At 31.9% G+C, this 15,546-nt stretch overlaps 2 protein-coding genes across 4 annotated transcripts in view; one reads left to right on the top strand and one right to left on the bottom strand.

The window, feature by feature from the left end:
* LOC137918449 (uncharacterized) overlaps positions 1 to 15,546 on the bottom strand; it is a 179,984-nt gene that overhangs the window by 127,692 nt on the left and 36,746 nt on the right. The gene's annotated exons all lie outside the window — the stretch shown is intronic.
* Positions 254 to 13,703, top strand: LOC137918379 (uncharacterized). Of its 3 annotated transcripts, none has more exons than XM_068761166.1 (9): positions 254 to 453; positions 1,322 to 1,957; positions 2,161 to 2,218; positions 2,442 to 2,572; positions 3,629 to 3,710; positions 6,126 to 6,255; positions 11,266 to 11,328; positions 11,413 to 11,484; positions 11,557 to 13,703. In XM_068761166.1, the coding sequence occupies exons 1-9, from the start codon at positions 435 to 437 to the stop codon at positions 11,659 to 11,661; spliced, it is 1,296 nt and encodes a 431-aa protein (XP_068617267.1). In that variant the 5' UTR covers positions 254 to 434; the 3' UTR covers positions 11,662 to 13,703. The 3 variants fall into 3 exon arrangements, with proteins under 3 accessions (XP_068617267.1, XP_068617283.1, XP_068617274.1); XM_068761182.1 differs by lacking the exon at positions 6,126 to 6,255 and adding an exon at positions 5,001 to 5,046; XM_068761173.1 differs by lacking the exon at positions 11,266 to 11,328.

The raw sequence follows: 15,546 nt of genomic DNA, 5'->3' as shown, positions 1-15,546 counted from the left end.
GAATTTAATTCATTAAATATTTATTAAAAAAAAGTAAGTATGAAGAGTTGAATTCATTTTATCTAGGTATTTTGCAATTTATATATTTGTACTAATTTCTGTTACTAATGAATTTACATAATTTTTTGAAAAGAGCTATTTATAAGTTTAATAATTTTGATGAAAATTTTTTGACATTAGTTATCGTCAGCTGTTTTTGGTCACAAAACAGTTAGTTTCTTAAAGATTATGTGGTCACACTGAATACCTCAGCCATCTTGGTGATATTTGAAACAGTTGTATTGTTATCGTTGTGTTTTTCGCAACAACATTTTATTACATAACTAAATCTACCTTTTCGAGAGGGTAGATATTGTCTTCCATTTGTATTTAACTGGCTATGAATGCTCTTTGCATCGAGTACACGCTGTGTGTTCTGAGGATAACCCAAGTAAATGAAGGTTACGCAGGCAGGTTAGTGGCACTTAATTCAATTTGTTTATTTCCTTTATTTGAATATATTGTTTTATTGTCAATTAAATACTTTTTCTGTTTCCGTAAGCTAAATTTAATGTTAATATAAATTTATCCAGACGTTTTTGTTTATTTAAATAAATTTTAGTTACTTCATGCTAAATTTAAAAAGTTTGCGTAAGAACGTGAACTTTTTAACTGTCACTAATAACTTTAACTTTACAAATTATTGGTAACTTATCGTTTAAAATGTTATAATTTGACATAAGTTAAGGTAATTAAATTTTTTGGTTAATGTAAAAAATTGTTGCGTGATTCATTTCCGTAAAGAAAAATGTCGCGTAATTTCTTAACTTTGCTGCGTCAGACAAATCATCAAAAATCTTTTTGATTTCAAAGATTCTTCATGAAGTGTTCTTTGACTAATATTTGTAATATTTAGTAATTCTGTAAATAATAAATTATGCAATTAATTATTTTATCCAAAAAATACTGTTTACCGATAATAAAGAGCAACTCATAATCTAAGAATATAGTTCTATTCTTTGTATTTTTTGTGGTACATGAGATGAGATTTTTAAAAGTTGCGGTACCCAATATTTTTATTTTATATTTTGCCATTTTAATTTTATTTTCTTTATTTTATTTTCTATATCCAGGTAGTTTTTTTTTAATTAACTGATGTAACTAGTTACAGTTTGTTAAAAGGAATCAATGCAATTTCCCTCTAAATGAACAGTAGACATGTTTATATTTTACCTTTTTGTTGGTGATTTTTTCATCACTTTTTCATCTTAGTTCTCATACAATTAAATCTGTACTGAACAACATTTTAAAATAATATTTTTTTATTTATTTATCATTTTAGGGTCGGCAAAGTGTAAAAAAGACAGTGTGGAAGATATCCTGCATGAAACGCAACTTGATTCTGAAAAAATGAAAAAATTCATTAAATCCAAAATAGATCATAATGAAACAACAAATCGTGTAACACCATCTACTTCATCAGAGGCTTCTTGTCAAATAAGTAAACAAGAAAGAGCAAAGCCAGAAGTGCAGCCACCTTTACCTTTAGATCCACCTCCACCAGATAAGCTACCAAATATGAACTTAACTTTGAAGAAGGAAATTGAGGACATAGAATATCAAAGCCCTAGTGAAGAATCCTCAGAAAGCATGAATCATGGTTTGAATGATAACAAACCTAGTGATGGTGAAGAAACAGAAAAGTCAAGACCAATGTGTAGAGATTTCATTAGAGGGAAATGCATGCGACCTGGAACCTGCAAGTTTAGCCATAAGTGTGATATATCACAACTTTTTGGTGTTTATACATTCTGTAGAAATTTTCAAAATTCTGTTTGCACACTTCCTAATTGCAAATATGTTCATGCTTCAGTTTTTGAGGAACAACATTTTTATAGAACTGCAGAATTACCTCCTCATGCTCTAGCCCATCATAAAAAAGTTAATATTTTACCACCACCACCACCGCCTCCAGAAGGTAGGGTTCATGCTTGTTTCTAAGCCTATATTGTGCTGTATTCTTGGACATATTATTATTTTATATTTAATTATGATTTACAAAAAGATGTCTTTACAAAAACATTTATTTTTGTGTTTAAAGTGATTAGATTACTTCTGAGACATGTATTGTGCATATTAATTTTCTTTACTTTGTAACAAATCTAATTGGGTATTTTTCAGACGTGCCTGCACCTATGCAATCAATATTTAATACGCCTCCTCCACCTCTACCTTTTAGGCAAGTATTTGAACATATAATAACACATTTCATAATCAATAAAATTATCTGTTAACTTTTTAGGCAGGTATTTAAACATACTCAAATCTGAAACTCTTAATCATGCTCAAATTTTATTAGCATTAAAATTTTCTGTATCTTTTTTTAGGCATGTACTTAAGCATAAAATACTCAAATTTCATAGGCATTAAAATTATCTATAACATTTTAATATCAATTACAGTATTGAAAGGCCACCACCAGTTATTAGTTGTATTCCTGCAAGCAAAATGGAGGTTCGGACACTTCCTGAAAAAAGGGATAATATAGCTCCTGGTCCATCTTCCGTAAAACGTACATGGGGAGTTGAAAACTGTATGTATTATATTAATTTTTAATCTTCATCTAAAATAATATAAACTAAATGTGTTGCATCAATAGATTGAGAATTCAACAATGTTTAAACAAACACAAATAGATAATTTTTTCAACCAAAATTTACAAAATCTTGTACATTTTAATAAAAATTTTCATGAATACACAAAAATATTTTATACAAATGTGCTTCATAAAATTACACACTATAAATGATAAGCATGGAACAGTTAATAAAATATAGTTTAAATTATAATTAAGATTGATTTTCAGCCAACTCTTTCTTGCTACTGGAAATGTGTTGAACATCCACATTTATTTAATTACTTAATATTACATTAATTCTATTGATCTTTCCGATTTTTTCTTTACACTTTATGAGAATTTTTAATTAATATAGCAATTAAGTGTTGCATACATCTTATGTTCAAGAATAAAAATAATAAATAGTATAAAAACATTTTAAATGGTTAAATACTACTTTGTAACCCTTTTTTAGAAACATCTAATTTCTACATTGGTTTAAGATGAAAATACTTCAACATAAATGTAAATTTATGCTTCTTGCTTTGCTTGTAAAAACAGCAACAGCAAACATGGCGCGTGTGGTGAAATATCCCATTTAAGTATTCTAAATTTTCGTTTGGTTTTTCATGTTAGTAACATGAATCCATTTATTAGATAATAAATTTAAATAAAAAACAATTAATGTGACTAATTTTTCGTGTGATCACTAAATATTGATTAATTTTGTGACTGATAAATTCTAACCAATAGAACTGTTAAATGACTATATAAATTTGCAGTGCATCTGCCTCATGCAAAATTCATAGCGAACTGTTTGCAAATTCGTTATGTTGTCTTAGAATTTCCAAGCGAAATTCTTATTTTATTTTAACATAAATACCTTCTATTAAATGTAATGAAAGTTTTAAAAAAAGGTGAATGAAACCAGTAAAGTAGTTATCAAAATACAGCTGAGGAATTAGGAATTCATTTTTAGGTATAAAGATTTAAAATAACATCAAATTAAAATCTCCATTTTAATTCTTTCAGTTCCCAGTACTTCTCGAGACATTGAGCCTGACACTGATCGGTTTCCGAAAAGGTGTAGAAACTGTGAATATATGGAATTAAGGTTTGAGAAAATTATATCTGTTTTATATTTTTTATTCCATACATGTGCGAGTTGAACATTAATGTGTTAAAAAAGAAACACTCATTTTAACCTTGGTTTATTCTATATGAATTCAACTTAATATTATTATACATGATTTCAAAGATCCATAATTTTATAAAGAAATGCCACCAGGTATTTATTGACAATGAAAATATGTTAAAATGTTATGTAATACATCTATTTTGCCTGAACTATTTCTAAAAATTTTAAATATTTTCATCTAATTCCTTAACTTTTGTCATAATTTATGTGATATTAATAGATCTTACTCCAAATTTAAAAATTTATTAAATATTTCATGAAGAAAAATTTATATTTTCAATATTTATTCAAAAAAAACAGCTCTTTTCTAATTCTTGTATATTGTAGGTGTGTAATTATATGCGGATTTAGGAGTGATTATAAATTTGGATTAAAGCTGAGCGTAATGCATACCTTTAAGATTTTTACATACATAATTCTTCAACTATCACTTTAATAAATACATTTGATTTATGAATGTGATTCTAAATCAATTTATACTTCTTATCTATAGTCAATTTACGAAACATTTTTGTCACAAAAATGTTAACTGGTATTTAATGGAATCAGGCGTTACCTTGCGGAAGTCCATCCTAAGTAAGAAAAGGACCAATATTAAGCTTATTAATTGTATTAATTGTAAATACTGCACTTTGTTGCACGACTACCACTGCATGTGCGGAAGTGGCTAAATATTGGTCCCTTTCTTACTTATGTTAACTGGTGTTAGTAAAATGAAATAATTGATGCATAGGATTCCTGTTGTTTTTTTAATATATGTAGTTAAAAATACCAGAGGTAAATAAACAATCAGTTATTTTATTCTTACATTATTTTATATCTTTATGCTTACTTAAAGGTTTTAAATTAATTAGTCCAAATAAGCGCGGCGAATAATGCCTCCACGCTTTAAGCTTTTTAAACTTATATGTTTATGCGTTTTATTTTGCTTTTTAAAATAAATAATTTATTTGCTTTAAAAAAATTAAATTAATATAAATAATATTTGGGAATATTGGACATAAAGACTTTATCTAATATTCCCAGATATTTTTTGTACTTGTTGCATCATAGTATATGCTTATAAAAACAAAGTTCCTATGATAGTTTAAATATTAAGTCCTATAATTTATTATATTAATATTGCTGATGCTGTGAAGTATTAGTAAAAACGTTTTGCCGAGCGATTGTTGTAGTAGCGTTGATGTATTCTTCAGCTGTCCACAGTTCATCTCCTGATGCGTATCCTGAAGCTGAAAAGTCCAATCAAAAGGTATCGGAAATTGTGAAATAGTTTAATGCAGGTTTGCATCTTGCATCTTGTATATGGTTATTTAGTTTAGTATTTATCGTTTATAACATAATTTTACTGGCAACTTGGTCTTTTACACTGGTGTCTCTATAACATTCCGTGCCGTTCCGTGCGAATTTTTTTTTCACTTTTTAGGCCTTGTTCAAAGAGATAAAATAAAATAAATGAAAAACAGATTAATTTTAGAAAATTGTGGCTGTAGCGATACCGTTATGCGAACACATTAAATATTTTACTCTCTACTCACTTTACTCAACTATTAGTTAATTATAATTGTTACGAAATATAATAACGAGAGCCGCTTTCAACTAATTCTATTTGCGAATTTATTAGGGAGACCTATGTCCAACTGTGGTTGTACTATGGCTGAAATCATGATGATGAAAATGGTGTAGGTGTCTGCTAAATGCGTCCAAGCATCTAGTGCAATTGTTGGTATGCTGAAAAGTTGTAAAATAATATATAAAAAATGGTGGAATTCGTCATTGGTATAAATTATTGGTTAGCCATGGATTAACAACAAGTATGATGGCTTTTCTTCTCAGGGCTATACCTTACTCTAAACTTGGTAACCCTCTAAAAGAATCGTTGAAAAAAACTGTGAAAATAATTTCATTATGGAAGTTAAATTACAGGTCACTTTTTAAGATATTCTCTCGGCGTAACTAGTAGCATCTTTTCAAATTTTATTACACTGAAGCTAAAATAATATACGATAAAATTAATCATTATTTTACTGGGGACATATTCCAAGAAAATGGAGTATTATTTTTATTTAGTTTCATATCTGCATAGCCATATTTAGTTTAATTATTATTTCTGTAATATAATACTACAACGGTCTATATTTAAAATAAGCACATGCCACAGTCCAATTAATTACAAAATGTGCCCAGCGAATATATATATTTTTAATGCATTAAGCAAAATGTTAGAATTAGTATTGGGCTATGCAAACTTATGATTAAATTTGAAGCAATGGCGCTTATATAAAAGAATGGAATGAAACCTTTCAACACAGTTACTTTTATATCTTGCAGAAAAGAGTTTATGAAAGAGAAGTGTGAAAAGTTGAAGAAGGCAAAGTTAGAAGCGCATAAAAATTTAGAGCTTTTGAATAAGAAGCGAGAAAGACTGTATGGAACGTTAATGACGTTATTCAAACCGACGGTAAGGACATTATTGTAAAACAACATTCCGTTGACTGGTCAAGGTTTCCATTTTGAAACAGACTGCATGGTTGACGAAAAAATGCATGACGGTTACATAGGCGGTCAGTTGTAACCCGTGTTCGAATCGACAGTTCGATTATTTTTATAATCCAGCAGTAAAGTTCAGTTTGGTTGAGTAAAACCCAGACAATAAACTGAACTGATTTATAACAATGGTGCATGTTTATTTGTTATAAAAGGTATTTAAAGGAACAATTTCAGGTAGACTGGTTAGGTTTCATAATATGCTCATACTATTGGCATAATTTAGCTGACAACAAAATAATCATTATAGTTTTAATAGATTAATGGTGACATTTTACTGTCAGATTATTCTCGTAATAACACCTATGAAAATGGTTTTAGGATATTTAATTAATAGGTTGTTTGTTATGAAGGTGGCAGTTTGTGTATTTAATAAGGTGTAAGTCTAAAATATAAAACCAATTAATTAACAATATATAATCTAGATGTATATGTTTATGCTTCGGTATTTTGTATTTTTTTAAATAATTTGTTTATTAGGACATTGACGAAATGTCCTAAATCCAAAATATTCTTCGCGTGAGTGTCGTACGAGATGACAGAAAAATTAGTTTCTAGAGGATGGGCAAAATCATCTTCTGCATACCATAATACCACACTGCGATTGCGAGGCTGCTTGCCAAATGTAGCGATTTTGGTATATCCATCCATAGATTATGGAATATTTTGATTATGAATTCGGTTGAGACATGGGCTGTGTTGGAGTCTTACCAAGGGCTTCAGATTAACACTATTCCTACCGACACTTAACGTATACCTATTCCTACCGCGGCCGGTCAAATGACCGGTCTTTCAAAACTTATATTTTTCAATATTGAATGTAGACCGTAACATAGTTAGCTTACCAGTATAAAAATATATTTTCTTTTATTCAACATAATCTACATTCTATTATTTTTCGTCGCATTTTTTACTAATGGGCTTCTCAACTGTACATTTTCCGCATACGTACTTTTTAAATTTTAGACAGATTTTGTTCGTCTTGTTATCTTTACAATACCATATCTTACATGTTTTCCGTTCACGAGAACTTGTACTTGTACTAGCGATGGGTATTGGTTGATTTTCTTTGCCGAGCTCTTGTTGGTATTTGATGGCAAGTTCTTCTGTCAATTGAAATAGAAATTCCTGTCTTGTAATTTCTCCTCCCGTAGTTTCTTTATATAACACCTATGCAATTATCCCGGCTAAATCCAAGATATTAAAAAATATTTGCAAAGGCCATCTCCGAGGTTTAGATTTTACAGAATAATTTCTGGCCATTTGGTCGGTCACATCTACGCCAAACTTGGTGCTATTATATAATTGAATTATCTCCGGTGTTCGAGTGTCATTTTTTTGTAGCGTGTGTATTCAATTTGTAGTTTTTGAGTTTTGCATTGAACTGAGAATTAGAACTTTCTTTCTTGGTTTGGTTTTGTAAACTGTCAACATAAATACAATTATTTGAGCTATAGAGTTTGGTTGAAAAAAGTGCCATGTCGTCATTTTTCAGTTTTGCCAGTCTTGGTAGCTCTTTTCTATTTGCTCTATTTGTCCCAACAATCGTAGTATTTTTGCTAAAGGTAGGCTTGTAAAAAAGTTGCTAGTGGTTATATTTCTTCCGCATCCTGCATACGTTTCTGCTAATTTCATAGTAACAGACTCTCCAAGAGGAACTGAGGGTTCTCTGCTTTCATCTTTTCCCAAATAAGGAAAGCCGTTTATTATATACTTGCTACGTACATCGGATGCTAACCAAAATTTGATACCAAATTTGTCCGGTTTATTGGGCATGTAATTAGTGAATCTACACCTTGCTTTCGTTGGAAACAATTGTTCGTCAATAGTAATATTTGGTCCTAGTTTATAACAATTTTGACTGTCAATAAACTTGTACTAAACTTCGGAAAACATAGCAAATTTATCGGTTTGTAACCGTTGGCTTCGTTGATTTCTGTCGTCAAATCAAATTAATCTCATAATCTCCGTAGAGTCATGTCTACTCATAGTATTTGAGAAAAAAGGCAGGCCCCAATTTTTATTTCATAGAAGTGCTATATCTATATTCTTAGCCTCATATGCGCCGCGTGCACACAGAATTGCAAAAGAATGCATATAACTTTGCAGTAGACAGTTCCCATTTATATTCCAACACTCTAAATGCCTCTGCCTCTGTGCACTTTCTTATAAGTTCGATTATATTCTTATTAATTATCACAGAAAATGCCGTCCTAACTTCGCCTTTCGTAATATTACGTTTACTGTACCCAGTCGGGCCTGATTTTTCCCTAAAAATATTATGATCAGGTGCTCTTCCAGGATTAGACCCTATTTTTACTTCCTGTCAAACAGTTCCGTCCATCGCAATTTCGCTTACTTCTTCCTCATTTTCACTATCGGAACTAACTAAAAATCTCCTTCTCTTTCGTTGTCTACGTACGTTCGAAATATTCTCTTCGTTCTCATCGATGTTCGAATTTTCCGTATTGTCATTTTCCATATTCATAATTTCCTGATCATCTTCAGAACATTCGACTTTATAGTTTTGGAAGTGAGTTTTAGAGAGAAACTATTACAAAAATGTATAAAACGTAGTACCGGTCAAATGACCGGTCGTGGTAGGTAAGACAGACTACAAATTTTTCTCGGAAAATAAACAATAAAAAAATAAGTGAATATTGAAATATATATCATACATATATATGAGGAAAAGTGGTAAAGTTTAAAGGCGATTCAAATACGTTGAATGTAGGAAATTCCAATTGAAAATTTAAAAACGGTCATTTGACCGGTCCTGGTAGCAATAGTGTTAACTATCGGTACATCCATTTCTTGAATGAAAATGCCACCACGACAGTCTGGCTATAGAATCTGTGTTTTAAATAAATCCAGCTGCGAGAAGCGTTAGAGAGGAAGAAGAGGAATTAATTCTCCTTAACCGTCCACTGCTGCTCTAGAAAATGCCATCAAGCTCATGGACTAGAGCTGGCCCAGCATCAATATGAACGATGAACACATCACTCACTTTCGGTTTGCCGATATAATAATCATAATGGCTGAGACCATGGAAGACCTGGATACAATGCTCGATGTTTTCAGTAGAGTCTCTGAACAAGTGACCTTAAAATAAATAGGGACAATACGATATCGATGGGTAATGTCTATGTCGTGCCTACTCAACTAGTTGTCGGAGGTGCTCGACGTTCGAAGCTAGATCACTATATATACCTAAGCAAACCGCCCAGCTAAATAGTAAGCTCAGCCCAGCTAAGTTGTAACTAATTTCTAGAAAGTGATTGCTCACCAAATAAAAATCGGAAAGGCAGCATTCGTGAAGGGAAACAGCCCCAAAACATCTACTCCTCCAAAATACCGCAATGTCTGAAGGCGAAGTCCGATTATCTGATATCGGAGACGTATCTTACAATGCGTTTCTGGGACAAGACTATCGTGAATCGACTTCAAACATATCTTTATTCATCTGGAGGGACTTCTTGGCCATCTACGAAAATTTATCCATGGGATCTTACGGCTCGCTTTCCGAAATTTTCCGGTTTTGCTTTAGCGGTACCTCCGTATCCGGAGTAGACTTTTTTACGTTAAGTACTTACTGTTTGCGGTATCTAAAACGTAAACGTAAGTGTAACACTTTTTTAAGATGTGGTGCTATAATCTTGTGTAGTTTTAATTACTATCTTTTAAAGTTAATGGGATCCTTAAAAGTATGTGAATGGAAAATTTTTCCACCAGAGCTATTCATCATTGTGAATCGGGGTTGTAGTTATCATAATAATGGCTTATATTAATCATTAATTATCTTGCACATAGTATGTATGTATATAATAACATAAAAACATTTTTGAGTATACTCAGGTCTGCTCTCATAGAAAAAACCTCGCCTTTAGTTTACAGTATATTTTTAGAGTCGGATTTTAAGACTAAAAGATATTCTCATAATAATACAAAATGAGAGTAGAGATACATAAAGTAATTTTGTTGTATTAAGTTTAAAACTAGTAGTAGTTTTTTAAATATCTTTTAAAAATACTTGCTTTTATAAATGCAAATTTCCGAGTTAAATATTACTATTTAAGTATTTCCAAAAACTGAGCAGCAGTAGCCCCGCGGTAATGATTGAGACTTGCGATCGTAGGTCGAGGGTTTGATTTGCTGGGGATACAGTTACATATATTTCACACTCATAAATATATAGGATTGCCACTGCTCATATACTAATTTCCAGAGGATGCGTTGCAGTGTCCTCTGCGTAACATAATACCACACTGCAATCGCCAGCCCGCCTGCCAAGCGTGGCGATTATAGTCTATCACCCCATATATTTTTTTGGAGGAAGCCTATGCCTTGTTGTGGGTGTCTAAGGATTAAAACGATGGCGACGAATAAGTGACAATCCTAGTAATGTAGATTTTGTCTTTGATATAAAAAAGTTGACGGTTTTATTTTTCAAACTTCAGTGAGGTTAATTATAATATTGTAACAGCGCTACCTGTTTGTGCTTTTACAACTATTTTAACGTTGTAGAAAAGTCGTTTCGAAAGTTGTCGTTAATGGTCTTAATTTAGGTACGGTAGATGGCGCTATTAAATATTTAACGCTTTTTATTATACATACTTATACTAATTTGTGTCATTTTACTAATACCGCTTAGGTTTTGTTACTCTATTAACCTTTTTGCATGCTTCTGGTATAGTAACATTTTATTCAATGACATGTCAGTCGCTAACTCAACGCAAAACAAAGGTTTTAACGTGAAACTCGTTCTTATCTAAGCATGGGCTCAATAATCCGTATGTAATTTACTCAAATATGCTTTTATATGTGCAATATAAACTCTTTTTATATTTAAATGGCTTCCACTTTGTTGTTTATTAATAAATAACACATTGCACTAACGACAATACGTTCTCATTTATCATTTTAGTACCAAACAAAACTTGCAGCTAGTGGATCAATTGCCGCATCGAGTTCTGGAGAAAGACAAAAGGTGAAATCACCAAAAAGATATTAAAGGATACTTATTGTATAAATTCAAAGATTAAACGCTAACAGTAAAAAACGGTATTTTCAGTGGTTGCAGGATCAGATGAGCAACGTTATCAATTCTAACATGATGACGGGTATACATGAAGATACAAGAAGGGTAAGAATTTTTAACATTTGCCTTGAAATTGAGTATTTAAATATCGTTTTTCATATATTTTTTTTATTTCAGAGTAATATGAACGGCGGTACCTCGAACCTCTCTAGTTTAGTAGCGAAATTACTTAGTGTGTACCGGCAACATATTCTTACGACAGATCCTTCTCGGAAAACCTAGAACAGGCATAAGCTTCGATCATTAAACCCAAAGAACTTGCACGTTTTAAGATGACACTGGGTTTGTGATTATTATTTATATTTACGTGTACTCCAATTGCCTTCTTAAGTTAGTGTTTACGTTTTTTAAGTGACTGATCTAATACAAGAGATCTAGAAAGTAATAGAAAAAAATAGGTTCTATGTTTAACTACAGTTGCTTATTTTACCATTTAACTGCGGTAATTCTATTGTTCCGGTTTTACATATTATATGCAGTAATCCTGTTAGTTTGTACTTATTATTTGTTTCTGTTATAAATTATTGAAAATGACTTGCTTGCCAAAAAGGAAGTGTAACATTTTAGTTTTAGTCTGTAACTATTTCATACAAGTAATATTCGATATATTTTAATTTTTTTAACTAAAAGTAAAAACTCTGCACTGTGACAAGTTTCTCCAGTTGATCATTTAAATCAACAAAAGCTTTTATAATTTGCTCTTCTTCTAAACAAATAGAAGTGACTTATGAAATATAAAGAAATATATATTGTGCATTAACAAATTATTTTGGTAGGTCGGAGTAATGAAATGAGAGTTTACTGTTAATGCTATAATGTTATGGTTATTTCATGAAGGAGCCATCGCAACTACGATTAAAAGTGTGTTAAACAGCAATGGAGCACAATCTTTATCACCTTTACTCAACGTGGTTAAAGATTGTGCGCCATTGGTTGTTGTTGCGATGATCGAAATTTAGACATGGGCTCGATATATTTTTGATACTGCAAACAGTGCACCACTTTTTAAGCCGCTTGACTTAATTAATGAAAATTATAGCAAAAAAATTATTAGAATCGTTACAGAGTTATTGGGTCAGATACTTGATAGTGTTCCCTTTGATAATTTGTTGTGCGTGCTGGAAAATGGAAATTAGAACAATATTAACATTGAACGTTTTCGACAAACGATATTACGTACAATAATGTTATCACTTGAAACACATCTAAACAAATATAACAGGTGGTTTTGTTCTGTAACCGTTCAAATAATTTCATCTTACAATTTTTATTAATGTTTGTATTATACAATTTTACATTGAAATTATTTTTTATTTGAAAAGATCTCATTATATTATCAAGAGGTGTGAAATATAAATAAGTTTTAGGGTTTAAATGTATTAAGTGATATTTATAATGGATTTTTTATAAGTACTCTTTATGAGGCTAGAAGCAATAACAGATGTAAGAATACGGCTTTATGTATAAACGTGTAAAAGCTACTTGATCAAGTGCTAATGGGACCTTTAATGATTAATAAACAGTATATGGCAATAAACAATAAAAATTTAGCGATTGGGATCGTCGTATTCTTATATTATCATAGATCGTAAGTAATTCTGGATGTTGTCTGATGAGTCAATGGTTTATTGAAATGTACTGAAATAACAGGTTGTCAAATATCTCCCTTCCGCTTTTTTGCTCTTTATTCAATGCTTTATAAAAAGTGTTACAGTGATCGGATTAAGTTCCAATATGCGCCGTTTTGTTCGATAATCTGTTTCCATCTAGACGGCAACTTCATAATACCTCCCTCGTAGAAGCCCTCCTCCTTATTTGCGAAGAACTCGGACAGCCACTTCACAAACCTCTTTTGAGTTCAACTTTACACCACCAAGGGCGTTCGCCATGGACAGGAACAGGTGGTAATCACTTGGCGCTATGTCCAGGCTATATGGTGGATGTGATAAAACCTCCCATCCGAGCTCCCGTAGCTCGGATGGGAGGGACATCAACGAAGTGTGTGGTCTGGCGTTGTCCTGGTGGAACACTACACCCTTCCTGTTGGCCAATTCTGGACGCTTCTGGTCGATCGCCTGCTTCAAGCGGTCCAGTTGTTCGCAGTAGATGGTAGAATTAAGCGTCTGGCCATATGGGAGCAGCTCATAGTGGATGATTCCCTTCCAATCCCACCAAACACACAGCAAAACCTTCCTGGCCGTCAATCCCGGCTTGGCCACTGTTTGGGACGATCTATCGGCCTTCGACCACGACCGTTTTCGCTTGATATTGTCGTATGTGATCCATTTTTCGTCGCCAGTCACCATCCGCTTCAAGAATGGGTCGAGTTCGATCCGTTTCAGCAGCATATCGCAGGCGTTGATTCGGTCCAGAAGGTTTTTTTGCGTCAAATCATGCGGCATAAAATGGTTTGGTGACTAACTCCCATCTCCTGGGCGATGTCACGAGATGCCACATGCCGGTCTAACTCGATGTAGTCCATGATTTGATCGGTATTTGTCGTCACAGGTCTTCCGCCGGCTGGCTTATCCATGGTGTCGTTTTCGCCGGCTCTGAATCGTCGAAACCATTCCTCCGCGGTTCGAAGTGATTGAGTACCATCCCCCAAAACACCATTAATCTCACGGAACGATTCTCTAGCGGATTTGCCTTTAACGAAGGAAAACTTTAAAATAGCGCGAATTTCGGCGTTAGTGAACTCCATGTTTACACGTCTATAACTGTTGAACGCAATATCCAAACTAATCATGCATAGCGTCGTTTTGTAGGTTATGTCAAGACCTTTCAAATTATGTATAGTATTGCCAGATACGAGCTCTGTAGCGCTTTGTACATAGCCGCGAAATTCAAAAGACAAAAAGGCGGAAGGGAGATATTTGACAACCTTTTATTAAAAATCGTTATTAATGCAATCATGCAACATATTTAAAGAGAGAACTAAAATGAACAGGAGTTAAATGACCGAATGAGGTGTCAATGAAGTGTTTTTTTATTTGTTTCATACTAGTCTTTGTTTCTACTCTTTTTTTTTAAATCGGGTCACCTTTACAATCGTTTATTGCAAACACATGGTTTAACAGTTAGTTTAAAAAACTGACACAATTTAGTGTCAAAGTTTTTTAAAGTACCCGTTAAATTGTCCAATGCGCTTTTACAACATTTATGATAACGCTATACTAAAACGTAACACCAGTAGCCTTATCGTATGTTACATTACTAAAGTATTGTTTTTAATAATTAAATAGATAATAACAGACAATGTCAAATATTTGTTTATTGGCAAAAACTAGTCAAATATTCTGCACAATTTTGTGGCTGATTTTTATCTTATATGACAACACAATATACACACTTAATAGTATTAATGTCTAAAAACACCAAAAAATGTTTTACAGCTTATGGTATATTATATACGCAATAGTAACTAGACAATTTAAGAAATAGTTCGAGTATTTTCTTAGGATTTTTTATAAATTTATCATCTTATATGAAAATCATTTTCATAATTCAATATACATAAATAGAATAGAAATAAAAGCGCCTCTGTATGCATGTACTCACGACGGATCGCTTAATGCTTTTCATTAAAGTAATTCCATGAATTGATAGTGTTGACTTTATATTTATTATACGAGAATAATGAATTGTGAATACGAAAGGGATACGAACAGCCTTACCAGTAGTATTGCAGTCGTAGCAAAACTTCAAATTTTAAAATAGTACTTTACTGTAATTTATATATATGCTATGGTCTTATCTACAATTGTGCCTGCTAGCCATAAATATTCGAAAAAATTGTTTTTTTTTAAATTTTTATTTTGAATTCAGGTGTAATATACTATATTAGTTAGTTAAACAATTTAATAGTAAATAGTTAAATAGTGTCTTAAATGCAATAGTAATTTGTTATCAGTAATATTTGGAAAGAAGTATAACATTAGTCAGTCGGAAGCACAAAACTACTGTTTGACTTTGAATATGTGACAATATTCATTACAGTATAATAATTAACAGGAGGGATATTCAGATTAAAATATTTCAAACAAGCCGTAGCAATATCGCGATGAAGCTTCTAAATTTACACATTTGTCATAATTTTGCTATGTT

The sequence above is a fragment of the Battus philenor genome, unplaced genomic scaffold (genome assembly GCF_028537555.1).
Source record: "Battus philenor isolate CCGP_79_NKW_IND1 unplaced genomic scaffold, ilBatPhil1.0.hap1 SCAF_1, whole genome shotgun sequence".
In the NCBI taxonomy this organism is placed as follows: Eukaryota; Metazoa; Arthropoda; class Insecta; order Lepidoptera; family Papilionidae; genus Battus; species Battus philenor.
Note: the sequence above shows the minus strand (reverse complement) of the source record. Positions and strands in the feature narration are given on the sequence as shown.